Consider the following 26,902-nt stretch of genomic DNA (forward strand, 5'->3'; position numbering starts at 1 on the left):
CAATCTTAAAACATCGCCACATTCACTGGCTCTGAAGTATCCCACAATAATTGAATTCCATTGGGGTATATCGTCATTAAAAAATTTGGGTAAAAAGATCGAATTTTGCATAGGGACAGAGAGTCCTGGAGCCAAGAACTGAGTTCTGTTCAAGACCCCGTACGATCATGCAAGCTTGCTGCTTCTTTAACGAATTGGGCACTAAACAGTCGTCCAAATAAGTTGAAAATTTTGCGGTGCTGGCCAGTCAAACAGAGCTTCGACTTTCGGGGTTAAGCTAGAAAAATAGATAGAATGAACTTTTCTTGAGTGGAAATTGTAATGTAGGATTTTTCAAATGATTTGGGAATCCCACGAGAGACGGAGTTCATATTTTTTGTGCGCAATGTCGCACAATCTGAAAGAAAATCAGCATCTTAGAATAAAATCATACCATTGCAGAGATAAATAATGAAGGCTTATATTTTATTTTAAACCAAATGAACAATCAAAATCAGCAATAAAACATCATAGTCATATGTTTTCACCCGATGCATCAATTAGAGGCTTAATAGATTATCCACAGGGTAGTAATCTCATTCAGTATACCGACTTTTTATCCACTCGACATACATGAACAAGGACAGTTTGTGGCATGAACAACAATCCTAGATTAGACTCGAGATTCATATTAACAACAATACGTCAATATCCCATCCGGCCCTGGCCCAAAAACGTCGTGGATCAGGACACTTTTCTTCGGCCCATGAGCCCAATAATCTCCTCCCAAAGCCCAATGCTTCCGACACTGGTAAGCCCAACAACACCACAACTACAAGCAGCCACAGTCCAATACCCGGCCCTAATCTCATCCCTCAGCTGCTCCTTATCCCACCCGCAGTATCCATCGAAGAACCTGAACTCCCCGACTTTCACCATATCCCTTTTGACCATTTCAACCGCACATCCCACGCTTTCCTTAGTCCCGTAGTACAGTCCTTTCATCACCTCCTCAAAGACACCACTCTTCTCCACAATCTCCGTCTTCCCTTCTTCCTCGGGACTCACCAGAAACAGCCCTTCTTCCAATGGACCTCCGAAGAACAATGGCCTGTCCGAAAAGGTTCCCGAAACGTCGAACGAAGATGACTTCATTTCTTTGATGGACATGAGTGACGGCCGGTTGAGGATGAGGCCGGTCGGGCCGATGGGGCCGGTGGACAGGAGGAGGATCACGGTTCTTTCGAAGATGTGCACACCGTCTAGCTTCTCAGTCGCGATAAGCAGGCAGCCCTTTTCCGGTTCGGGGATCGTGTGTGCCCATTTGGATCCAAATGGGATTGGCGGAGGCGGGCTGGCGGGAGCTGTTTGATTGGCGGATTGATGTTCAGGCCGTATGGACTGTGATTCGTTGGCGACGAGTCTTGCTCGGAAAGCGCGCCAGTCGGAGCTGACAAAAGGATTTTCTTCATCTTGAGGCGATGCTGCTGTTGAACCTGATTGTGATTGGCAACGTGTGAACAACACCAGTTTAGAGGGCGATAAATTCAATAATACGAAAACCTTCAAGAAAACAATACCCATTAGAATAGAAACACGTACATGATACAGATAAATTAGGAGCCGTGAGTGTTTTAGACTGATACTGATTCAGCCTTTTCCTTTTGTAAGTGGGGATCCTAACCCTTATTGAAGGAAGAACTTCAGTTGTTTTTGTGAAGGAATTGGAGGAGAAAAAGCAAGCTTCCATGGTGACACACCCAGCTTCCCACAGAAAAGTGCAGTATAAAATGCATAAAAATAATATAAAATATAGCGATATGGATAAGAGAATGTATATTGCGCTTTTTTACGTGTGACATGACGTTGAATACAGACCACAAAATGCTCGCATCATATCCCATCCTGTCCAAGTAAGCTGCTTCAGCGTGGAACTCTACGCACCACAATTTCATTTTTTGTACACTAACTTAACTTTGTAGTTTGGAAAACGAAATCTTAGATATGATATTTTAATACTTTGTCGGGTTGAGTTGAGGTTACTTCGTTTGGGATGTTTGGCTTCCTTCTTCAGAATGGGCCTGTTATGTTGAAATGAACAGCAGTGCTCTCAAATTTTTGGCCCATAAAAGCCACATTGGAGATTAATAAATATGCAGATTTTAATAAGATGCATGAAAGATTCGTAGCAAATTGATAAATCTGAACTGTTCATGTTATTCAAAAAGAACTTCATCCGATGCGACGGATTCTTAATTGCTGTCTGAAACTCTTGTAAATGCTTTTAAGAAATTTACGTTTAAATGGAGAAGATGAAATGGCTGCTGGTGTGTGGTCTTAGGTGCTGGCGAAAATCCCGACAGGGGAGATGATAGTTAACGTGATTGTGCGTGATCTGGAGACCATGACCTACATATAGATAATGTCTATCATTATTTTCTTATATTTCTATTTTTAATTTATCATAAAAACAGAAATTACACTCATATCTCTACATATTAAAATCTCAAAACCTATTAGATACATTAAAGTTCAATAATCAAACCTTTAATCGATCATTTTAATTTTGGAGTTAATTTAATAGACAACTTACAACGCATAATTACTCACATATAAGCTCATATAAATAAAATAGATCCAACAATCTCCCACTTGAAGCTATATATGTAATCTTATAATAATGTTTGTAAAAATAACCTTATGAGTTCAAAAATAGTGTCATTCCGAAACATGTATATGATCAATCTGGTCCATCAATCAGATCAACATAGGATCAAAGCAGTATTTACAATAATAAACCAAATTACAATAATAATAATCATCAAATAAATTCAAATTAGTAATTGATTGTTTAATAAAATCAAATTTCAAAACCATATTTTATGAAATCATATCAACATAATTGTACTTGTACAAATTTTAATATATTTAAAATTGAATTTTACATTAAATTACCCATATTAGTTAAAATGAAGTAGATTTTTTTCCCCTAAAAAACACACTTGATTAGTTGATTTTTTTAAGTATACCTTTTTTCCTTGAATGCTCTTGCACGATGATTGGAAGCGGGGAATCTCAAATAATCATTGTTATTCGATTTTAAATTCAACTCATATTAATTTATATAGATGTAATGTTAACTATTTGGCATAATAGGTAAGCAAAGATTGTCTAATGATTAAAAGTGGTTCCATTTATCAACATTTTTTCGGATAAGTTAGACTTGTTCAGTATAATTTATCAGAAATTATTGTATTAATTTGAGGATTTATCCAAAAAAAACAACGTTTACGAATTCTCATGTCATAAATTTTTTTTAATCAACAGCGCAGCTTGAATTTTATATGTAGGAGTAGAATCAAACGCCAACCTAACTTGGAAAACTTCGCTCAAAAAGCAAAATGAGTCACATGTCTTATAAATCAGAGTTAACAACCTTTTTGATTAATTAACGCCATAATTTACAAAAAAAAAAAACTACCTTGGATTTACAAATAATAATAAAGTAATAAATTCACGCCCATCAGGGACTCTACCCCACACGTCAATATTTACTTTCCTTTTACTACGGCTACATATATCTGTTTTCTTTTCAGAGATTTTGTGTTGATTGTAGAAGAGTGGGCGCGGAAGATGGGCCGGTTAATTGCGGTGGTGCTGGGATTGATTTGTGCGGCGGTGATGCTGCCGGAGGTGGCGGCTGTGCGTTTCATGGTTGGTGGGAACGTGGGTTGGAGTCCAAATGTTAACTATACTGTATGGGCTGAAGGCAAGCATTTCTACAATGGGGATTGGCTGTGTATGCTCTCTTCCCTTTTTCTCGATTTTCAGATCTACTGCTTTTTTAGGGCTTTTCTCACCTTCACAATTTTTCTTGGAGATTTGGATGAAATATTTGAACTTGGAAAAACTTTACGTTATATGGAAAAATGAAAGTGGTCTGAGAAGCGTCTTCAATATCTAGGCTTCGTTGTTTTGGTTTTAAAGTGATTATTGCTGCTGCGTCTCACTTTTATGTGTGAATTGCTCGAGTGTACACTGCTTCTTGAATTTTTTTTGAACCGTAAAAAGAGATTTTGTTGGCTTTTCACATCATTTCATCGGGTCCAGGAATTGGACGAGGGATGAGAAGGATGGGTGGAACTCAAAGGTGAAATCTAAATTTGTATTTTCCAAATATTTGGGCCTAAATGTTTGAATTTGTTGACCAGATTTAAAGTATATCCATGCTTTTTATAAATGTATGTATGCAAATGTTATTAGTTTTTTGTATTTTACTTGGCAATTTATGTTTCTGCAATTGATCATTAAGAACTTGCTATACAAGCACCTTTCTTTTGAGTGTATGGATAGGAAACTGCTAATGAATCACACACAGCAAGTAACTTTGGCCACTTTTTCTCAGTTTTTGTGTACGATAGGAACCAGATGAACGTTCTAGAAGTGAACCAAACTGACTATGAAAGCTGCAATTCCGACCATTTCCTTCACAATTTTACTACTGGTGCTGGAAGGGATGTGGTTCCGCTGAATGTGACGAGAAAATACTATTTCATCAGTGGTAAAGGATTCTGCTTCTCAGGCATGAAGATAGCAATCAATGTCGAAAATCCACCGCCTCCACCATCATCTTCACCTCAGAAGGCCGGATCTAACAGTCTGTTCTCTACTTTACGAGAGATTCTGGTGCCAGTTCTTTTCGCAGTTGCTGTTGCGTGGGATTCGATTGTCATGATCTTCTAGGTGTGTTGTTAGAAAATATTTAGTTTGTGTTTGATTGGGTTTCTTTCTTTCTTTCTTTTCTTTTTCTTTTTTAAATCTTGGATTGAGTTGAACATTACATTGCAAGATTGAAATGAAAATCTTTTGTTCCATTAGTCTAATGGAAGCTTTCCCTGATTTTGGGGAGTAAAAGTGCTTGAATGATGTGAAATGCTTGTGTTTCTTGGATTTATCCTCTGCTCTATCGGTTGAAATTCATGTGAAAAAGCACAAATATATATCCGACTTGCTTTTTATTGGATGTACGCAAATTACTCCGTGCCGGGCTGTATATATCTATATGTTCAAATCAATTTGATCTCTTGGTGTGTTACTTTCTGTTCTGAATTGATAAACAATGAAGATTTAATTATGGTATATTTGTTGTGTTATTATTTGTCAAAGTTACAATTCAAAAATTTCTGATGTTAATATAAAAAACCAAAACTGTAATATTATCGGTCAGCATACTAAGTAAGGTAGCAAACATAAATTCAATAAAGTTAATTTGTTGATACTTGATGCTACAATAACACAAAATGGATAGGATAGGAGTTGGGTGGATGATAAACAGTAAATGTACTTTAAATTTTAAAACTGGATGTTTTTATATTTTGCAGTGCGACTGTCCAATCTTCAACGTGTGGTAGGACTTTTGTACAGCTCACATGAATACCAACCACATCATGTATATTCTTTCTTTTTGCCTCACCTGGCATGCACGTGGACACTTCAAATTGGCTATCATCAATGCCAAATATGTTTTGTATGTACATTCATTCGTTTATAAAATCTAGAAATTTCACAATCATATTGGATCATCACAAAAAAAAAAAAAAAAAAAGAAGAGATTTACCTGGTTGGTTATTGTTTGCAGGCGTGTCAGGTATGTTAAAACACAGATTATTCTTTTGTGGAGATCAGATAATAACAAATCCATGTTTTCAATTGCAATTAAGAACTGAACAGATAATAACAAATCCATGTTTTTAATTGCAATTAAGAACTGGAGTAAGACACACAAAGTTTGGTTGAATGAATACCAACTTTTCACGTGGAGGTTAATTCAATAAAAGAAGGGCCCATTCAGATGCGGGCTTTGATGATTAGTGGACTATTCCATTTGGACCATTCACTACCATACAGTTTTGGTTCTTTTAGCACGGAAATTTGTGGACTTTCATTTCAACCTAACTCGGGAAATTACATGTAAATACCTTCGTTCAAAAATATAAAATAAAAAAAAACAAAGATTTAAGCACACCCTTTTGCAGCTGCTTCCGATTCTAACAGGCGTGGAAAATTTCTAAAGAGATTTCAAATGTACGATTTTAAGACCTAAAAGGCGATTAGGACAGAGTGAGGAAAAAGAGGGTTCAATTTGCAGAGATGATGGATAACTAAACTGACCCCACCACCCAGCAGTTAATGCCCACACAACTTGCTATATATATTAATATGAATGTGGTGGTTGAGTAAGTGAGAAGGAGAAGAAGAACAAGAAGGAAAAGCAACCTACTTTTTGTTGCTGCAACTAAATCTTAAAAATCATATTTTGTTGGGATTTTATCCATTTTTTTTATTTTCCCAGAACCCGATCAACAAATGGGTGAGACTGTTGAAGAGGTGGTGCCGGTTTCTAAATCCAAGCCGACGATCTCGGTGCCCCCACGTGGCTCCATGGATGCCCTCTATATAAACTGGTCAGGTCTCGGATTCAGCCCGGGTCCGATGACGTTGGTGTCGAGCTACCTAGGGGACCAGGGTCCGTTTTCTTTCTCTCAGCTTTTAGCAGGAGCCATGGCTTCGCCGGTCGTGGGGAAGCCGGGGTTTCTATTGGGTCAAGATTCGGGGAAAGAACTGAGAGAGGGGAGTTTTGCTAATGATGAGAAAAATAGTGAGTCCGGTGGTGGGTATAAGCGGAATAGGCCCATGAATCTGGCGGTGGCACAGCCGCAGTCTCTATCGTCGGAGCCGCAGAGTTTGAGCCCACTTTTCATGTTTCCTCCGGGATTGAGTCCTGGATTGCTTAATTCACCTGGGTTCTTGTCCCCGCTAAACGTAAGCTACCGATCCTGAGTAAAATGTGTATTATGTTGGTCATTTGCTCTAGATTCTTATTTGTTGGATGGTCGAATTTGCTTTGGATTTCTTGAAATTACCGTTCAAACTTGAATAAGTGTGTCTGAGTTTAAGGATTCGTTTCATAAGATAATTGTAAAGGAATTGACACCTTGAATTTGAAACGGCAAATAACGCAATTCGGTTCGGTTTCACTAAGGTTAGAAATCTTAGATTTCACCTTCGCTTCAATTTTGTTTGGCCCGTATGTGCGAGTCTGCATATGTGGAAGCTCTGTTTTCTGGTATAGAAAAATTCAAAATTGACTATTCCAACCATTTTACTTATCATTTGTCCAGTGTGAAATTCTTTGGTTAAAACTAAGCTCGAGCATTATTTAAGTGATTCAGAATTTGAATTTGATGGATTTTCTTAAATCTTTTGCGCAGAGCCCATTTGGAATGTCGCACCAACAGGCTCTAGCTCACGTGACAGCTCAGGCGGCACTATCCCAATCTTTCATGCAGATGCAAGAAGAATTTAATCGTTCGTCATCTACCGCTATCACAGAAGCATTGGAGCACCATTCTGCTTCTGCACCAAAAGAATCTTCAGCACAACAGACCACTGCTTTACCAACAATACCAGAGAGTTCAAAGGTTGAGACATCTGATGTTTCCCTATCTGATAAAAGAGCTGCTTCAGTTGCTGGTGATAAACCGGCCAGTGATGGTTATAACTGGAGAAAATACGGTCAGAAGCATGTGAAGGCCAGTGAATGTCCTCGGAGCTACTACAAATGCACACATCCAAACTGTCCTGTCAAGAAAAAGGTTGAAAGAGGGGGTGATGGTCATGTATCTGAGGTTACGTATAAAGGACAGCACAACCACGATCCACCTCATCCCAATCCCAATAAACATGGAATGGATAGTTCTGGTTTAGATAGATCAATAAACTCACAAGTGAAGCCCGTTTTTTCCGAGGCTGTAAGTTATCCAGCAACCACTCCACAGTCATTTGAACATCTTCCTGTCACTGGTCAGAATGTGGAAACGAAATATGCTGCAGTAGCTGTAGATGGGGATGATGACGAACCAATTGCCAAAAGAAGGTAAAATGGTAGTTTTGTTTCTCTTGTCTCACTTCCTTAAAATTCATTTTTCTCGTATTACATACTCTTCCCTTGAAATGCAGGAATGTGGATATTGGATCATCAATGCCAGCTTCATCACAACAAACTGTTACGGATTCAAAAATTGTCGTTCAGACCAGAAGTGAAGTTGATCTTTTGGATGATGGGTTCAAATGGAGAAAATATGGACAGAAAGTAGTTAAGGGGAATCCTCATCCAAGGTTGGTCTGTTGATCAATATAGAAGTGAATATTGTTGTCATGTTGTGTTTCTTGAACTAAATCTTCTTCAACTTCACTAGTTGGCGACAAGTGTATTTAATTGTTTACTTCTGATCTCAGCATTTCTTTATGCTGAATCTTCCGACAAATATAAGGGACATTGGATAATGATATCGTGTTTCCTTCATAGAGAAATTTCAAGTCGGGATTTTGTTTTGTCGCTAGGATTTTAGGTTTCTCAGGATGTTGGGTTAACATTTGCTCCGTAAGTGCACTTCTCTACAAAATACAGGTTTCTCCTCATTAAATTTGTAAAACAGTCACCTAAGCTTCCTCTTGAGCCTCCTCTCAACCCATAAATATGCGTCCTAGAGGACATGATCTTGATTTAGCACATGTCATAAACAAGTTTTGATCGATAATCTCGTTGCTCCTATATGTTCATTCTAGATAAATAATTTCTATCATAAACACCTAATAAAATAGTATAACTTCAGCAGCTTGACACTGCTTTCCAAATTGGCCTTCGAATTCAATTTCAAAGGTTTGGTATTAATTTATTGGATTCAAGCATCAATTTCTGTAGACATTTGAAGTAGAACTTGACTTTTTAAAGTCAAGAACCCATAAATTTTACATCACCCAACCTTCTTTTAAGGTTATAATTGAATCATGTAAAACCTTTCTGCAGGAGTTACTATAGGTGTACATATTCTGGTTGTGATGTTAGGAAACATGTCGAGAGAGCCTCAGCAGACCCCAAATGTGTTATTACTACGTATGAGGGTAAACATAATCACGATATCCCAGCAGGAAAATATAGCAGCCATGGCTCGGGCAATACAAGTTCTCACCAGTTTCAGGCGCAAAAAATGGTTGCTGAGAATCCTACAGCAAATAAAAAAATAGATTTTGGGACTATAGACCAAATCCCGATGACTCTACAGCTCAAAGAAGAACAAATTGCTGCCGCTTGATCTCTAAATCCTGATATGATTACTACTTGCATTTGTAATATTATGTTGGATCTGTAAAGTCCTTTGTATGCTAAAAGATTTTGCACTCCTGTTTAGGTATTCTACTAGGACATGCAAGGTGTCAAGAATAAGTATTTGTAATCTGTAATGATGTATCTGGTTCGGTCGACTGAAAGATGCAAGTCACGTGCACCATTTATGAGTTTGTGATATAAGTGAAATTTATGTGGGCAACAGAAAAGGTAATCTTTTATGCATGCGAAAATTGTGCCCCTGCTAGTTTGTGATGCATGATAAATATGCACCGTACACTGAATATTGTGAAACAATAATCAAGTTTCATGGTCACACTTTACCTCTACTTTCTCAAATGGCCACGTTACGTTTCTTGTGCGCATTATTTTACAAACATCAAGAATCTGAAGCAAATAACATGATTATCGGACCCACGAACTGCAAATGTCCACCCCGCATATCTCGCAACAAAAATACACAAGATGACATAAACAAGGAATGCATGAAAATCTTTGACTTTACCTTTTCCGCTCTTTCCCTTTCGGCCTTTCCCCATTATTTTATAGTTTCTCTTTGGCGGCAGATTATTTTCTTTTTCTTTTGTCAAAACCAATTGCAATGAAGCTGTTGTAGGGGTGTTTCTTTTATTCCACCCCTCCAACATTTGCCCCATATGCTCATCTGGGTCCACCCAGAAATCTTGTGGTGTTGAAATATTTTGATGGGTATTCTTGGGTCATGGGTTGTGTCAGCTCAAAGAAGGCAAGATCTGACGAATCACCTGCATTTGATGCTTCATTTTCATCCTCAGCAAATGCGGTACGACGCCGTAGGTGCGGACGTCTTTCTGCCTCTGCTCCGTTGCATTCCCAGTCGGTATTCGGGCCGTTGGAGAAGATAAAGGAGGAGCCCGATAAGGATGATCTTGTGGAGGGCGAAAGCAAAGATAATGTGACGAATCAGCATTTTTTTATTGATTATTCAGGGCGTTTGCAACCGTTAAAGAGCGAGACCTCTTGTAAAAGGACTCCTTTTAGCATTAAATTTGGGAGGTGGGCGGAAGGAGAACAGCTGGCTGGGTGGCCACCTTGGCTCTCCGCTGTAGCTGGTGAAGCCATTGAGGGCTGGCTGCCCTTGAGATCGGACTCTTTTGAAAGATTTGAAAAGGTAAAATTTACAGGGACCGACCCAAAACTTGAGGCAAGGGGGTGCAATATTAACTGTTAAGTAATTGATTGGTAAAGTTCACATTTTTAGATTAGTAAACTTACAATGCACACGATTGTACATATATAGATTGGACAAGGAACTTACAGCCATGTTTACCAAGCACGGAACTTGGAAACTGGGAAGATGGTTGCTCTGAAGAAGGTGCGTTTCGACAATTTTCAACCTGACAGCGTAAGATTCATGGCACGCGAAATCTTGATTTTGCGCAAGCTTCATCATCCAAATGTCATGAAACTGGAGGGTATAATTACTTCCAGATTATCCTATAGTTTGTACCTTGTCTTCGAGTATATGGAGCACGACCTTTCCGGGCTGTTATCCTGTCCTGACATCAAGTTCACTGATTCACAGGTTCGTTCAGGACTCAAGCAACTTTGGTTTCTTGTGCATTTTCAGAAAATCACACGTTTTTTTTTATTTGAGTTTTTTAGATCAAATGTTACATGAGACAGCTATTGAATGGAGTCAAGCATTGCCACTCACGAGGTATAATGCATCGAGATATCAAGTCATCCAATATCTTGATAAACAACGAAGGAATCTTGAAGATTGCAGATTTTGGTCTAGCAAATTTTGTTAAACCCGAAAACGAGCAACCTTTGACTAGTCGGGTGGTGACATTATGGTATCGTCCTCCTGAACTCCTTTTGGGGTCAACAAATTATGGGGAATCAGTGGATTTATGGAGTATAGGTTGTGTTTTTGCTGAACTTTTTAGTGGAAGGGCTATTCTTAAAGGAAGAACGGAGGTTAGTGGGATCGTTCTAATTGATGGGACATTCACTTGTACATCAAGAAAGTGCAATTTTCTGTTTACGTGTTCAAGATTTGATTCAAGAAACTGGTGTTTTTAATCAATTTTTTTCATGCTTTTGCAGGTTGAACAGTTACATAAAATCTTCAAACTATGTGGTTCTCCAACGGAAGATTACTGGAAAAGGTGCAAACTTCCTCTTGCTGCAATGTTTAAGCCCCAGATTCCCTATGAAAGCACTCTTCGAGAAAGATGCAAAGAGTTTCCTAGAAATGCAGTTAGCCTTATAGAAACCTTACTTTCTGTTGAACCCGACGAGCGTGGAACTACTACTTCTGCTCTAAATCATGAAGTAAGTTTCGTCAGAATTATCAGTTCGGTTTTTCTGTTATGGGGGATTCAAATCTTTTGGAACCTCAGCTTTAGGAATCTGATAGGATCATTTATGGCTGAATCTTGTTTCTTCTTTCAGTATTTCTATACAAAACCACGTGCATGTGATCCATCGAGCTTGCCTAGGTACCCACCGAACAAAGAGATTGATGCCAGATTTCGACAAGAATCAAAATGGTGAATTACACAATTTGTTCTTTTCAGAATCAGTGATATCCTTTTTTCTTTTCCATCATAAAATTTGACTAGAAATTAACAATAATCTTTAAATAGAGTTGCTTCTGTTCATCAATTTCAAAGCTTCGATAAATAAACCGCCATTTTACCAGGAAGAAGGATGGTGTCCCAGCACTGGCACAATCTGGTTCAAGAAATCTTAGGAGAGTCCATAAAACTTCGCATGATTTCTACGAAGCTGTTCCAACCGAGGTCATCTTCCTCTCTCTGTCTTTTTCGTGTGCGTGAGCTGTTGATAAACGAGCCCATTAATTTTGCCGCATTTTTTCTTGTAGGGAGTGGAGGCCAACGTCCATACGGCTCAGAGAAAAAAAGGTAGAAACGTGTCCCAAATGGCATCCAATAAGTCCTACGACACTATATCGGAGGCTTCACAAATGACTCAAGAATCACAAGGATCCAACATCAATTCAGTCCCCGGACATATAACATCTACGAACGGTTTTGAATGGGTTAAACGGCGAAAACGGGGGGCCGTAATTACAAGATTACATGATTTTCCCAATTCAAGAAGTAAAAAAGTTGGGCCTTCGGAACCATCAAGTGTGTTGCATGTTCATGATACTGTGAACTCAGATCGGCAAAAAAAAGACAAATTTTCAGGCAGGATCCAAGGTGATGAGGCCGCGATGAATGCCATTCTCGGAGAACCGATGCATTTTAGTGGATCTGATTATTTCGATCCAACTAATATTTACGAGTCGAAGGGATTGCCATTGGTGAGATGATTAGATTTATCATTTCATCAGCATCAAGAGAGACATAAACAAATGATTTCATTCTCTGAATTTGAATAGGATTATGGCCATAAGAAGAAGAAGGGTAGTTTCTCAGGACCATTACTGTATCAATCTCAAGAAACAGCTTCAAGGCAGTATGGTAGACATGCTCAAGTTCTTCATAGATCTCGCTTTTATGAAGGTAAAAAAATAAAAAATCAACCCAATACTTGATATCGATCTCAAAATAAAAGAAAGTACCCTTGACGAATCTACCTTATTTTCTGCAGATTCGTGATGCAAACCTTATCAGTTTGCTCAAGAATGCTGATTCAAAAAGTACCGCTGCAATTCGATTTTGTTTGCTTAACCGTTCATAAGACAAGCCACTCAAAATCTTGAGGTGCTAAGAAAAGAAAGGTTCTCAGCAACAAATTACTGGCGTAGTATGAAGAAGTTTTGAGTGAAGCAAATCCCAAATATCATTCAACAGAGGGATAATACTTCAGCCGTCACTTTGATCAGCATTTTTTAGTTGTCTTTCAAATTTTAGATTTTCCTCCAGTTGCCATATTCTCTATGATGTTGCAGATGTTGTCTGTATTACATTTTGGTTCTTTTTGCCGAAACGTGTTATTCATTTTCCAGTCAATTGTAAATCACATTTTTTAGAAAATTATTACATGTCATATTTGAAGATTTACATCTATTGCTTGTTTTGTACTCGTGTATTTGAGTAAACGAGTAACCAACAAAATGGAACTTTCATTTTAGAGATTTTAGAGGATTGGGTTGAATATTTTATACCAGATATTGTAATAGCGTACCATCTTAAGAATTTCCGAGTCCACTTACTCATTGCACAGATTTATTGTTTTGATGAAACTGCGACAAAAAATACCATCTTGTTAATTTTTAATAAGTCCACATTAAATAAAACACAAAAAATCTTTTAAGACTGTCTTATAGATCAATTTTGTGAGATAAATTTTTTATTTAAGTTATCCATAAAAATATTATTTTTTTATTGTAAACATGAATATGATTTACCTTTCTTACTAACAAAGTCCGTTTTGCTTGAACCTAAAAAACAGGACTCGAGTGTTTTTCGAACAGTGTTACGTGCGAGTTCAGTTTGTCACCAGATTGATGGCTATATATCTTTACAAATAAAAGCTTCACAAAAACCAAAACTATAAGAAATAAAATATATCGGCTATGTTTATAACTAAAAGCTTCTCAAAACCCAAAACTAATAAATAAAGTATTTCATATCATATATGTCATTATGCTTATTACATACGCTGAATTCAAGAATCAAAGAAATATTTACATTCCCAGAAGATGACGATTTAGACTCAGAAACATAGTATATCCGACCATTTTTGTGGGGCCCTTAGCTCCTAATCGTTATTAGGACACAATCTGATTAGGGTTAATTAATTTATTTCAGCGGAAAACGAGTTTAAATTTTCTTTACAATGAGCCCAAAATATTTCTTCTATAATTTGAATACTAAAAATAGTATTTTATCTCATATCATAAAACTCGCCCACATATAATATATATATATATATACATATACATATACATATACTGGGAACAAAACATAAAACCTCAGCCCAAACTGTGACTCCCTCTAGAAGTACCCTCTCCGGCCTCCTGATATCCTGGAGTACCTGCCATTGTCCACACACAAAGACAGCAACAGCCTCCCTTGGGGGTGAGCAAAGCTCCGTATGGAACAACCATCATATAAACCACAAGTATCTAAACAATGATATATGGTATGCAATGCATCTATGTCGTGGAGGTATCAGGTCAAATATCCATCCACTGAGCACATGTCAGAATCAAAAGAATCACTATCAAATCAATGCTCGAGCTGGCACACCAACCTCAATCAGGGATACTCGTATGATAGCGTCGACAAAGCGCCATCAAATCCCTAATCTTAATCAATCGTCGGGGCCACAAATGTCTATGTTTTAAGGGTCATATAATACCAAACATAGCATTGTGTTCACAAACCCCAGAATCCAATCAAAGCATATCAGGGTATCCAAGGATCATAGCTCAACGTGCATGTCATGTATCGATGTATGCATCAAACGATGTGTGTTAACAAAACATTTATTTTATACATCGATATTCAAATCACAATGTCATGTATGCCACATAAACTCAACAAATAAGGCATATAAACATGTATTCTCATTCCAATCAATCAAACCAATCCAACATATATCATATAATACAGATACCTGTCGTATGTTACCTGGTCGCAACATACCTCAATTCTTCGTTCCAGTTGATGTAGCTTGAAGATATCAGTATAATAATCTATCTACATCAATAATATATTCATTTCAATCAATAACATGATCCAAAATCAATAATATAAGTTCCAAATATCTTTTGAAACTTTGAAAATTCATATCAAATCCAGTTCATAACATAATTCAATTCCGACATCAAAACTTAGTTTCTTGTTGGTTATTCTACCTCATATAGGAATCGCGACTTCAAATATATGCTATTTCAGCACTTTCATATTTAGAGCTGCTGAAACTAGAAGAAATTTACCTCAAAAGGAAGCTCTCGACGCGAAGATTCCGAATCTATAATTTGTTTCGCGTTTGGACAACATTTCGAAGTCGATTCGGACGAAAGAAATCGATTTTCCTTTCTTTCCCTCGAAGTTTGCTGAAAAAGAATGAATAAGAAATGAATCAAAAGACTCATTCTTATCTCCACCGCACTCGCGCTCGGGCGGTAGAATTCTCGCGCACGAGCGCGAGACATTCTGTCCCCGAGTTTACTTACATCGCGCTCGGGCGGTCACAAACTACCGCTCGGGCGCGGAATGTTCTGTCCAAGCACGTTCTTATTCTATATTGGCGCTCGGGCGGTCATTTTCTACCGCTCGGGCGCCACACGTTCTGTCCAAATTATTGGGTTTTGTATTATATTGGCGTCCAACTTCTCCACTCGAGTTCTTACAACTACAATTCTGTTAATTAATCAATATCTAGTACGATATTTCATTATTAACACTTATTTTCTCATTTTCCATTGTCATGAAATACCTCATATACATAATCACATGACAATTTGATAAATTATCGATAATCAACATAGGATTTACGATAATACGATACACGGTCCTTACAATTTCATTATGCGAGCGTGGAGCTTATTATCAGTCATCATCCAGCCTCAAAATTGTGGGTATTTGACCATGGTTAATGAAATCAATCTTATTCAATCTCACACAGCAAAGAACGTTTTCTGGTAATTCTTCGGGCTTCTGTGCCTGTTTGTTCAAAAAATGAAAGACTTAATTCCAGTTAGTAAGTTGAACTCATTTTCCACACACAGTTGGGGAAACGTAGTGAACCTGAATTGTTAGTCCGAAATCGAGTATTCCATTTCTTAATCGCTCACGGAATGCATCAAGTCCCTTTCTTGCTATGTAGCTGAAGCGATGAACATCAAGATCAATCTCGAAGTAGTTGGGTCCCTACATATCAGAGAAGTACCAAAATGAAAGCAGATATTGTCAATGTAGAGTTGCGGTACAGATTTTCTCGATTTTTACATGGAAGGCAGGGAGAAGATGTTCCACCTGATAAAAGTCATGTTGAGGGCGAGAAAGAACAGGCTTCTCATTATAGGCATGCAGAAATTTTCTTTCAGTCGAACACGAGACGAGATCTTTTGGATTTACCACACCAACCATAAGTTTTAGCCTTTCTCTGAATGGGACTGTCGACTCTTTCGCAAATCCTCTAACCTTTTCCATATCATCATCCACTAATCTCTGCAGTGAAAAGAATAAAAAACTTCCGATAAACAAATTGTACGGCTGAAAATGCTCGATCCTACAATCACCAATAGAGCATGTATATTTTGCATGAGTACACACTTGAATAAGCACATGTACAGAGAGTGGGGTTGGGGTGGGCTACTGCTGAAACTTAAAACTCATAGCATATTTACCTTGATCATGTCTTGAAACTGTGGAGATGTCTTTCTCAAAACTCTCGGAAAGTTTAAAATACAGAACAAGGCTCAAGCCCTCCCCATTGGCATCACCAAGAAACATTGGCACCGGATAGGTGGGCAGCTGCCACGAATTAGAAACGACCCAAGCCCATGTCAGATTACAACATTTTTGTTTTCATAAATTGTTGCCTCGAGGCACATCTCCAGCGCCATGAAAACCTAAGACGTTAGAATATTGAGCAAAATCACCTGAATGTTGACAATTAGAAGTGGAGGCAGTTTCGCGTCTGCTTTTATGGAAGGAAGATCAAGGTGCTGTGCAATGTGGTTTATCTTTCTCGAGGATGTAAACAAATCAACACCAATTGGAGTGTATGAACTCATATTGGGTGCATTGAATTTCTTCTTATCCCTGCAAATAATAAATTGTTAAGGAAGGGACAATGCCGCTGCCCGAAATTCTTTCATGTTCATAACAACATACTTGAAGTAGTTTTCTCCACGTAGCTTAAAAGTTGAAGGCTCAATCTCAGACCAACTTCCAGAAGTTGGCTTTTCTTCTTTACAACATGGAATCATAAGTGCCACTCTTGGACGATACAAGTACTTTGTTGATGCACCTAGATCAACAAAAAATCACGACAGTCGAATAAGATTACATTGTAAAGAAACAGGATTCTTTTTTGTTATTGACACTGTTAGAAACTACTTCCAAAAGCAGAACTCATAGGAAGTCGAGGAGGAAATAATTGCATCAGTAGATTTGAAATTCTAACGTCCCGCTTCAAAGATATTCTTAATCAATAATTTAAACTTCAACAAACCCAGTCAAAATATACTTACAAAAGTCATTAGTGTCTTCTCCATCAACAGATGTTCTCGTAACAGAGAGCCTAATAACAGCTGATTTCTTTCCACCGGAGCTCGAGTTGAGGTGGATCATGTCGTTAAAACTTACAGAATGAGCTAACCGAGGCAAGACTGACTTCAACAAGCTATCAGTACATTTCTCTTCGTACTCGTTCTCCTCATCTTTCACAACCTTGAAACTTGTATGGGCATGATCTAAATTTTTCTTCCTTTTCATACCAGACTCGTCACTCTTCAATAAACCAAGAAGTTTTTTTCCATAGATATTTACAAGGGTATACTCATTTGGCTCCTTCATTCCCTCTTTGCTCAATTCTATTTTTAGGAATCTTTCATGGTACTCTGTGGAGGTGCGGTTACTGTCCACAAAACACGATGAAGTTTTACATTCAAGCACTTGTCCATTGGAGACACCAGGAAAAATATCTACAGAAGAGAAAACAGCTTGGAGTTAACAAATAAGGTGTTATTCTATCAAATTTAGTAACAAACATAAGATTGGTTGTTCATGCCAGCAGCTCAAGGAAAGCTTGCTAAATCATCCTTTTTCTTAACAGAGAAAATAGTTTGATGTTGTTTACCTCCATGTACACTGCTAAAGTCGTCATCCGAGTCAGACTCTAGTAAGCTGAGTGTGTCAAACCACTTATCATCCTGACAAAAACCTATAAAAGCATAAATCTTCCATTATTTCAAATTTTCAGGATTCTGCAGTTAATGAAGTCTGAAAGTTCAATCAAAATTCCTACAGACTACTCGGTACAATCAAGATGAGGATGTGGGAAAGATTACAGTTAATTTACGCCATCACAGCTTGTAAGACGAGAGAAATTATGCTCCAAACATTCGACTCGGTCAACTTAACCGAAAACCTGAGTTTAAGAAGATTGGAAGACATGCATACCATCAGCATCAATTTGGCTATGGTGCCACTGAAACTGAGTGAGGTGGAATGTGGAGTTTGAGACCTCAGATCTTCTGCAGGTCGTAGTTGTGTGCACAAACTCACTAACAGAAAAATCTGAAACTCTAGCACCAGCATTGCTTTTTCTTTTTACGTTTCCATCTGTAGCTGAATTCAAACGATGCCTTTTGCAGCGTCCACGGCGTTTCCTTCTTACTTTAACAGTTTTCAACGGTGCACTTGTTATAGCTTGTGAGGAGACAACTGCCCATAACCGTATATCAGCCTCGTATCTCTAATAATTAAGTCTATGCGTCCTAAGCAGCTGCAAACCCAAAAATCGAGTTCATTTTAGTCAGAGGAACGGAAGTAGCATTTTTATAAACACAGACACAAAATTTCAAACCTTTTTCAATTATCCCTGCCTGGCCCTTTCTCACTTTCTTTGTACAACTGCCAGCAAATGTAAATTCATATTCCTTTGCCTTTCTGGATCAGAATATGCATATCATAGCTTTCTCTGGTGGGGTCTCCTTTGCTAATCATTTCAGAAAGTAATGAATCCTACCAAATTGTACACTCCACTCCCCTTCAGACCTTCAGAGAAACCATTAATGCAATCAAGAAAATAGATTTGATTACAGAAAGATATTTCAAATCAGTAACTCGATATCCCATCTATTAGTAACAAAGAACAGAAATATCTGGGGCAAACCAAATCGAACAAAATTTAATGTCACCAGCAGATTGCGTAACACTAAACTGAATAAAAAGGCATCATGATCTCATACAACCATTTAAATTGCCTGTTTCAAAGTATGTTCATAAACTGCAACAAGGAGAAAACAGCAATCAGATTTGAGAACATGATTTTGGAATATCACTTTCAAAGGTCGAGTCGAATTAATCAGATATGGTATGATAGAAAACAAGTTGATCATCCATACAAGCGGCCAAGCAGAGCCAGACCACGATTCAATAGTGGATGTCAATTTACCATCGTGTTATCATAAATAAATAAATTATGAATTTTATCTTCCCTATTGGCCACTCAGCTGGATAATCATCCAAAAACAATACAAGATTAATGGGAGAAATAAAATGTTCACAAGAAGCGAAAGTGTGGATATGCCTCAGTTCAATGCAATACACATAAACACAACAAATATCGTTGTCGCTTTCAAGAAGACATAAAAATAGAAATACCTTACAAAATATGAAAAGCATCCGTGGTAGAATAAATTGGAAAATTTCAAGTTAATTCACAATTCAATTCCAGATAAGAAAGAATAGGAACAAAATTCCATGCGCTACCACCCAAACAAATTAGAAGCTGTAAATTCAATTCCAGGTCTAAGAATCAGACCTGAAAAAGAGCTTACGGGGGAGAAGGAGATGTGGGCAATCACGATTTCCAATTCAAAACCTTCTCCTCTGTGTCTCTTCTTGGATAAAAATCGAGTCTTTCTTCAGTATGATTTTCTTATTTCATAGATTTTCTGTCTCTAAAAGGGTCGTCCGTGTGTGACGTAGTTTGCTAAGTTTAGCGTCTTGCCACTTTTCTCGGTTCTTTGTCATTTACTGGTACACTATCGGTCGGTTTACATTGATTGAGCCAGCAAGATCAGATTAGCATTAAAATATTTTTGGAAATTTTGAATTTAGAAATAAATAACAAAATTATTAAAGTAGCCTGATTTATGAGTACATCCTCATTTGAAGAATGGTGCACAACCCCCACAGATGAAGCAATTTCATAGCTTTCCAGGGGAAGGGGAAATGTCTTCAACCAACGAATTACTGAGGAGTACGTACTCATCTTGTTCAATCACGTATTGTGGTCTCCACAGTCGTCCTGTTTGCCAAAGTGCTGTTATTTCCAACACTCACACCAAAGTGTACGAATGAATAAAATATTATTTTTGGTTTGGTCGCTTATTCTTTACACTTTTGGGTGTATAATATATATATATATATATATATATATATATATATATTTATTAATAATAAAGAGTAACATCATAATATTTATCTAATATTAATTTAACTCAAAATCTCGTCTATTTAGATAATTATTAATTATAACTATTAGGCTGCGTTTGGTTGAGATAATTAAATAATGAAATGATCAAGAGAGAAATGATAAAAAGAATGATTGAAGTAAATAAGGATAAAATAATATTATGTTTGATATGATTTTTAAGAATGAGATAAATAATAATCTTTTGATGAATTGAGAAAATTGTCCTTCAAGTTTTGTGGCGGCGGTCGACGGTGGCTGGCCGGAAGCGGCGGCGGCGGTCCGGCGATCATCGGCCTGTGATCGGCCGACGATCGGTGGCGGTGGGCGGCGTCGGCAGTGGTCGGTCGGCGGTCGGTGTAGAGAAGTGGTGGTGGGTTTGGATTTAGGAGAATGGTAAAATTAGAAAAATACGATGGATTAAGAGTTGGATAAATAATCATAGGGATGAGGAGTGATTATTTTATCACACCTAATATAACCTAATCATTTATAGGAGAGATAGACTTCGTTAAATAATCACCCCTACTAAACATGTGATTAAGTGGGTTAAAAAAAATAAATTCACCTAATCAACCGTAACAAACGCAGCGTTATAGTCAACCCGCACGCATGTTTATGAAATGTTGTGGAAGTAACTACACGAAAACGCTGTCGTATCAGACAACGAAGTTCCAAGAAATTTCTATTTTATCCCGAACTTTCCCCGAATCTCCAGGTTCTTCTTCTAATCTTCTCCATCTAAGATTTGTTTGGTTAGGTCTCAGGTGCAAGATCCTTGACTTTCACTCAAACATCCGATTGGAGTTCTGATTTCATTAAACGATGAGCCAGGTTTTCGATGGTTACGAGCGCCAATACTGCGAGATATCTGCTAATTTGTCGAGGAAGTGCTCGTCGACCGCCGTTCTTGATGGAGGTCAGCTTGAGCCCTAAATTTACCCATTATTAAACGATGAGTTAGTGTTTGCTTTATTTGGTGCCCGTTTAGATTTGGTTATTGCTTTTTGTATGTTGTTTGTTGCGGAAATATTATGCGATGAGCTGTGATTCGTGATACACGATGATGATTGCGGTTCTATTTCTAGCCTACTATTTTAGAGGAATTGTAACTTGATTTCTTTTTCCTGTAACTTGGGCTGGAGCATGTAGGATCAGTTCTCGACGTTTATAAATTATTGCCCATTGTTAGAATACGATGCAAAGAGACGTTCTTTTGGATAGGATGGTCTTTTAGGCCGGGACAGATTCTTTGTTTAGAAACTCTGGTATTTTTAGTTTGACTTCTATGCATACTCTTCATTTCCAGCAAAGGAAGCCTTGTCTCTACTTGTTTTATGCGATAACTATTTGTGTATCATATCAAATGACACACCATTTTATGTGTGTTTACTTTCTGATGGGCGGTGTAGTAACTTCTTCATCTCTATGATGTTCATCACATCAACATGTTTGTGGATGCTTGCTTCAAGTGATGTTTTTACCATATGATTCTTAAAGTACTGATACATAAGCTGAATGGTATAGCAGTAGATGATTTTTTTTCTCCTCCGTATATGCTTCTGTTTTCTGTTGTTTTTACAGTATTTGAGAATTTTATTTATGCTCTTGTGAGTCTCCCTGGGATAGCTGTTATCAGAATATTATACATTTGCAGAACAAAGGAAGCAAAAAATTTTGGAAATAAAAAAAGGACTGGATGAGGCCGATTCTTTGGTACTCCTTAACCCGTTATCTAAACTATTTGCTTCCTTTAGTTTTTCTTGCAATTTTTTCCTGAGACTGGATTGACAATGTTTCAGATCCGTAAGATGGATCTTGAGGCCCGTGGTTTGCAACCAAATGTGAAGGCAGTTCTTCTTGCAAAGCTAAGAGAATTTAAATCTGATTTGAACAATTTGAAAAGTGAAGTAAAACGAATTGCTTCAACGAACCTGAACCAGGCTGCTCGAGATGAGCTGCTGGAGGCAGGGATGGCTGATACATTGACGGTATGTTTATGCCTATAAGCATTCCATTACCCAGTTCTTCTGTTCATTTTGACCTTTCAGAGTTCCCCTCCTCCTCGACAAACACATAAATTGTCAAACTGAATTTTCGAAGAAAAAGTGCTTACCCACCTTGGTCATGGATGTGTCTCAGTTTCTTTAGATGACCGATAAATTGTATTTTTTTTCCTGCTGTGGCTCTCTGTTTGATGATTTCGTATACGTCTCTACTTTGACTTTGTGGACGAATTTGGCCCAAACAACACTTCACTCTTCACTTAATTATGTAAATAGAACTCGAAATTCCTTTGAAAAAGAAATTCTTAAATTTGTAATAAATCATAATAGGATCAAGCGCTACTCTTTTGTTTTGCTATATGGAGATGTGCATACTCTCATGTTGATTATCACAGGCTTCAGCAAATCAAAGGGGAAGACTGATGATGTCAACTGAAAAACTGGACAATTCCAGCAACAGGATCCAAGACAGTAGAAGGGTCATGTTGGAGACAGAAGAGCTTGGTGTATCTCTTCTTCAAGATTTACATGGACAGCGGCAGGCTCTCTTACATGCTAATGATACAGTATTACTTTTTCATTTGCTAATGTTAAGATGCAGTTTTTTGCCGTAATTGTTCAGTAGGATAGTAATTTATTGTGCCTGGGTTCCTATTTGATTTGCTCTTGTACTCATCTCACTTGAACAAGGCCTGAAATCCCCATTCCATTTTCTGCACATAGTTGCATCTGCCTGAAATATCTAAGTTGCATCTGCCTGAAATATCTAATTCCCTGCTAGTGACGCTGAAGGTATGGGGCTTTTAAGTGTTGAATGGATATAAGTAACATTGACCTTTTCTCATTCAGATGTATGGCGTGGATGACAATATAAGCAGGAGCAAGAACATTATGACCAACATATCTAGGAGGATGGACCGAAACAAGTGGATTATTGGTTCTGTAATCACAGTGCTAGTTATTGCTATTGCCGTGGTTTTGTATTTCAAACTTTCCAAGTGACCCAGACCACATATTTTTCTTGGAGTCACGGAGTATATATGCCAGTTTCTTTTAGTTTATCTTGCCATAATTCAACTACTCGAGAGTTTGAATGCGTTTGCATGATGTGTTGCTTTTTGCTGTCGATGAATTTGTTTGTATTTTTGGTGTGATACTACCATGAAACTATTCAACGAACTGTAATTTGTATTGCGTTGTAAATTCAAACTTGGGGCTGAATTAGCACTTTTGTAAGATATGTTGCCTCTTTTAAGATTTGTTTTGACAAAAAAAAATTAGTGTTGCCATTTTTAATATCTATATTCGTAATAGACACATGCATTGTACGTGGATACTCATAATTTATTTATAATTTATGGATCATACAGTTATAAAATATTTATATTCAATTTTCTCTTGAATTTATTTCCTTGAACCGCATGGACCGTGCATTTCGAGAACTGAAGGAACACTTTTGCTGTATTGCATATTAATCTTCTAACTTAAATTCTGCTTTCGATGGCAATGCAATCCCTGAAAGAGAATAAAAGAAGCTGATGTGGCCGCCAATTCATTATACGTCTTTATGTGTATGCGCGCGTTCGTCTGTCTATATATCATGAAAGGGAAAATAATCTTGAATTTCAATATATAATTTATTCATTGAAATAATCTTTTTCTTAAATTTAAATTTCCTTATGATATAATATTACTGATTTAAAAAGAGGTTGATTCTATAAAACTCTTGATTTTCATATCTTGTAGATTTCCTTTTGAGACGAGGAGAATTATAAGTAGGAGAAATAAGCCAAGGAAAGTGGACGCTTCTTCGATTTATCGCTCTCGTGGCGTTTGACTCTTCGCTTGGAAGTTTTCGTTGCTACTTACTGTTACACTTTTGCACGTCGTGATCTTTCGGAGAAATACAATTCACAAGGACGCTGCTGTTTTGAAGAGTGTTGTTGCATGTGTTGTCGTGATTGTTGGAGACATCTGCAGACAACACGCGTGCAAGTGTTGATTGAAGATCAAGTTTTGATGCTCCAGTTTTTGACATCACGATTTTGCTTTCTTGAATACGTTTTAGAGTTGTTAGTTATTTTAGAAAGCATGTTATTTTATCAACGTGTTGAGAAAATTGATTTTTATTAAAATCAACAGTGATTGGTTTTTGTAAACTGAAAGTTATTTTCTAGTGATTATTTTGCCTGAGGCACCGCATACTTGTGCACAATTAATTCTGAGTTACTTTATGGTAAACTATTTATTTGTGTTATATTATTCCGATGCGTGTTGTGAAGTGTTACGATATTTGGAACAACATTTAAATATAATACACACAAACTCTCGTATACTTTACACAATTTATATTAAACAAAATACATCTCATACCCTACAGTATACATGATTAGATAAATATATTAGGTGCCTACAATACTAACATGAAGTGCTGAAGATTCAGTGAACAAATGCAAAATCTTGAAAGAAGAATTTTCTAGGTTTAGGTACATGTAAGTTGTAATGGATACAATTCAATGAACACGATACTAAGAATTAGGCTGTCTTGTGTTTTTGCTGCAAGAAAATCGTGGAATTCGTACAGGTCTAGTTGGCATGCACCATAGCTAAATATACAGTGGTAAATGGATGTATATCCATGGGAAAATTAATTACATTTATTGGTAACACATGTTGTCTACCCTCCAACAGTTGTGCTGTCTGCAGTTCATGATGAACGGTCATGTGGATCAAAGTATATATTATTCGATCAAAAAACATAATGTTGAAGAAGTTAAAAATATAATATACGTAATGATACGATATATTTTTTAGGTGTTAGAAGATAGATGAGAGCTCGAAAAAAAGTGATGTCACAAATCACTTGCTTTGAAATTAAACTGATTTTGTTGAAAACCCTTGTGATGTTGAAAGCATCAATTACTTAGTACAAGAGAAGCTTACCGGTCTTCATGAGATAAATTCAATACCTGCAAAATGCAAATAAAACCATGAAACATTAACAACTACACATTCATCAAAAAATCTAGCATGAGACGAACTAGGTAGATATATAGCCACGAATAACTTGCCGGACAGAATGCATAAAAACTATAGTATAATACATATAATTCACCGGCAAGTCATCCTTGGCTGTACCTCCTAACCTAATTGCCTCATGCAAGACTTGAGATGAAAAAAACGTGTAAAAGAAATCAAAATGTATCATTTCCCCAATCAAATTGTGTCCTAAAACGAAGAGCGAATGATTGAAGGGATTTCTTTCCCAAAAAAGAACACAACACTCTGCGTTGCATTGATGAGAAGTAACATATATCCTTGCAAAAATACAAATTAGAGGGGTTGTTTGTATCTATGAAGCATAGTAGAAGAAAGGAAGGCACCGATTGGTGAAATGTTGCAGATAAGGAACAAATGGGGCTTCATGTTATGTGGAGAACGCAGCGTTGGTTGATAAATAAATGGAAATGGGAAGGTTTTTAATAAATGCGGCTTTGATTTTCGACAGTGGGAGTAGCTAGCGTGATTGTTATTACCCAATGGGGAAAGGACAAAGATTGGGGGTAATATTTGAATCTATATGTTTATGGTGTAAGATACCAAAAAACAATTTTTTTTTTTTGTGATGTTATATCTATTTGGTTATTACCCTTATTTTAATATATCTAGTGTTTAATGCATGTAGATGTTTTAAAAGTTTCTTACCAAAATTTTGTGATCTGACTCGAGGAATTATTACACATACTCGTGGACATACAAACGCATAAAATGGGAGGAGATAAAAAATTCAAAATAAAATGCTTTCAGTGTAAACGCGCCAGGATTTTTATTTTTGCGTCTCTGGTTTTTGTATGGGTTAGATTTGACTATGCAATGTGCAGCAATTAAGGCAGGGCAGGGATTCGGTCTTTTTTGTGTACCTTATTGTTAGATTAAAGGACACGGAGTTCGGTGTGGGGGGCCTTTACTCCATTCATTAAGCCATGTATATTTGTGTTACCTCGGACCATATATATATTTTTGCGTAAATTCACCACAAATTCATATATGGTCCGAGGTAACACAAATATATATATATATATATATAGCAGTGGGCCTCCATCGGATCGGGTAAGATAATACACGGATCCACATCCTACAGCATGATTTCTTGCAAAATCGAGTCAAATAGTTTATATTCTCATTTTCGATTATTATAGACGAGAAATTCCAAATTTAAATTTCTTGATAATTTACAGATTTTAATATTTACGACTCAAACTGACTCGTTAACAGGTAATAAAAGGCTAATTAATTATCCATTATTGTTTTCCATTTTCTAACTTGAAGTGGTACTTTTGACTGCCTAACCGGGGGCCCAAACTATTGATAAAAGGATCCAGCTTATATCGATCTAAGGAACATATATGGAAATTTATGCGGTTTTGTGATCTTTCAGCTTGTGCAGAAAGCGTTTAGTAAAAATTAACTTATGCCTGTTTGGACTGAAATGGTAGCACAAGGAAAACTTCGGGAATGAACCTAAATCTAACAAAACTCGAATATAAAATTATGATTTGAGAAGATATTTGAATAATTAATTTCAAATGACACTAACCTTGCATATATTTAA

General features: G+C 37.1%; 5 protein-coding genes and 1 pseudogene across 7 annotated transcripts; 4 read left to right on the forward strand and 2 right to left on the reverse strand.

Moving 5' to 3' along the window:
- Nucleotides 1-416: 416 nt before the first annotated feature.
- On the reverse strand, nt 417-1,783 carry LOC142537071 (uncharacterized). The gene is made up of 2 exons (XM_075642621.1): nt 1,582-1,783; nt 417-1,475 (listed from the first exon to the last, which is right to left on the reverse strand). Exons 1-2 carry the CDS (start codon nt 1,727-1,729, stop codon nt 724-726), a joined length of 900 nt encoding a protein of 299 aa, XP_075498736.1. The 5' UTR covers nt 1,730-1,783; the 3' UTR covers nt 417-723.
- A 1,776-nt stretch (nt 1,784-3,559) lies between these two features.
- LOC142537072 (early nodulin-like protein 17) lies at nt 3,560-4,912 on the forward strand. The gene is made up of 2 exons (XM_075642622.1): nt 3,560-3,778; nt 4,385-4,912. The coding sequence occupies exons 1-2, from the start codon at nt 3,613-3,615 to the stop codon at nt 4,720-4,722; spliced, it is 504 nt and encodes a 167-aa protein (XP_075498737.1). The 5' UTR covers nt 3,560-3,612; the 3' UTR covers nt 4,723-4,912.
- Nucleotides 4,913-6,070: 1,158 nt separating this feature from the next.
- On the forward strand, nt 6,071-9,408 carry LOC142537074 (putative WRKY transcription factor 3). The gene is made up of 4 exons (XM_075642624.1): nt 6,071-6,801; nt 7,251-7,915; nt 7,999-8,157; nt 8,849-9,408. The coding sequence occupies exons 1-4, from the start codon at nt 6,346-6,348 to the stop codon at nt 9,132-9,134; spliced, it is 1,566 nt and encodes a 521-aa protein (XP_075498739.1). The 5' UTR covers nt 6,071-6,345; the 3' UTR covers nt 9,135-9,408.
- Nucleotides 9,409-9,532: 124 nt separating this feature from the next.
- On the forward strand, nt 9,533-13,172 carry LOC142537073 (cyclin-dependent kinase C-2 C-like). Its single transcript, XM_075642623.1, has 9 exons — nt 9,533-10,316; nt 10,446-10,730; nt 10,811-11,128; nt 11,258-11,485; nt 11,606-11,703; nt 11,856-11,955; nt 12,039-12,482; nt 12,561-12,684; nt 12,773-13,172. The coding sequence occupies exons 1-9, from the start codon at nt 9,888-9,890 to the stop codon at nt 12,778-12,780; spliced, it is 2,034 nt and encodes a 677-aa protein (XP_075498738.1). The 5' UTR covers nt 9,533-9,887; the 3' UTR covers nt 12,781-13,172.
- Nucleotides 13,173-13,738: 566 nt separating this feature from the next.
- On the reverse strand, nt 13,739-18,861 carry LOC142537076 (uncharacterized; annotated as a pseudogene).
- A 658-nt stretch (nt 18,862-19,519) lies between these two features.
- LOC142537077 (vesicle transport v-SNARE 13-like) lies at nt 19,520-23,586 on the forward strand. Of its 3 annotated transcripts, none has more exons than XM_075642625.1 (6): nt 19,520-19,736; nt 21,045-21,203; nt 21,942-22,000; nt 22,087-22,275; nt 22,686-22,856; nt 23,140-23,586. In XM_075642625.1, exons 2-6 carry the CDS (start codon nt 21,110-21,112, stop codon nt 23,290-23,292), a joined length of 666 nt encoding a protein of 221 aa, XP_075498740.1. In that variant the 5' UTR covers nt 19,520-19,736; nt 21,045-21,109; the 3' UTR covers nt 23,293-23,586. The 3 variants fall into 3 exon arrangements, with proteins under 3 accessions (XP_075498740.1, XP_075498741.1, XP_075498743.1); XM_075642626.1 differs by lacking the exon at nt 19,520-19,736 and adding an exon at nt 20,057-20,071; XM_075642628.1 differs by lacking the exon at nt 19,520-19,736 and adding an exon at nt 20,976-21,002 and having other exon boundaries at nt 21,052-21,203.
- The last annotated feature ends 3,316 nt before the right edge of the window (nt 23,587-26,902 follow it).

The sequence above is a fragment of the Primulina tabacum genome, chromosome 2, assembly GCF_025594145.1.
Source record: "Primulina tabacum isolate GXHZ01 chromosome 2, ASM2559414v2, whole genome shotgun sequence".
Classification (NCBI taxonomy): Eukaryota; Viridiplantae; Streptophyta; class Magnoliopsida; order Lamiales; family Gesneriaceae; genus Primulina; species Primulina tabacum.

Bases quoted from the DNA above. Each gene is read 5' to 3' on its own strand.
- LOC142537073 (XM_075642623.1), top strand. From the start codon at position 9,888: ATGGGTTGTGTCAGCTCAAAGAAGGCAAGATCTGACGAATCACCTGCA. The intron at 11,486-11,605 runs GTAAGTTTCGTC...TTCTTCTTTCAG, and splicing joins CTTCTGCTCTAAATCATGAA to TATTTCTATACAAAACCACG. The intron at 11,956-12,038 runs GTCATCTTCCTC...TTTTTCTTGTAG, and splicing joins ACGAAGCTGTTCCAACCGAG to GGAGTGGAGGCCAACGTCCA.
- LOC142537071 (XM_075642621.1), bottom strand. From the start codon at position 1,729: ATGGAAGCTTGCTTTTTCTCCTCCAATTCCTTCACAAAAACAACTGAA. The intron at 1,476-1,581 runs GTACGTGTTTCT...AATCACAATCAG, and splicing joins TCCTAATTTATCTGTATCAT to GTTCAACAGCAGCATCGCCT.
- LOC142537074 (XM_075642624.1), top strand. From the start codon at position 6,346: ATGGGTGAGACTGTTGAAGAGGTGGTGCCGGTTTCTAAATCCAAGCCG. The intron at 7,916-7,998 runs GTAAAATGGTAG...CTTGAAATGCAG, and splicing joins GAACCAATTGCCAAAAGAAG to GAATGTGGATATTGGATCAT. The intron at 8,158-8,848 runs GTTGGTCTGTTG...ACCTTTCTGCAG, and splicing joins AAGGGGAATCCTCATCCAAG to GAGTTACTATAGGTGTACAT.
- LOC142537072 (XM_075642622.1), top strand. From the start codon at position 3,613: ATGGGCCGGTTAATTGCGGTGGTGCTGGGATTGATTTGTGCGGCGGTG. The intron at 3,779-4,384 runs GTATGCTCTCTT...ACTTTTTCTCAG, and splicing joins CTACAATGGGGATTGGCTGT to TTTTTGTGTACGATAGGAAC.
- LOC142537077 (XM_075642625.1), top strand. From the start codon at position 21,110: ATGAGCCAGGTTTTCGATGGTTACGAGCGCCAATACTGCGAGATATCT. The intron at 21,204-21,941 runs GTCAGCTTGAGC...ATACATTTGCAG, and splicing joins GACCGCCGTTCTTGATGGAG to AACAAAGGAAGCAAAAAATT. The intron at 22,857-23,139 runs GTATTACTTTTT...TTTCTCATTCAG, and splicing joins TCTTACATGCTAATGATACA to ATGTATGGCGTGGATGACAA.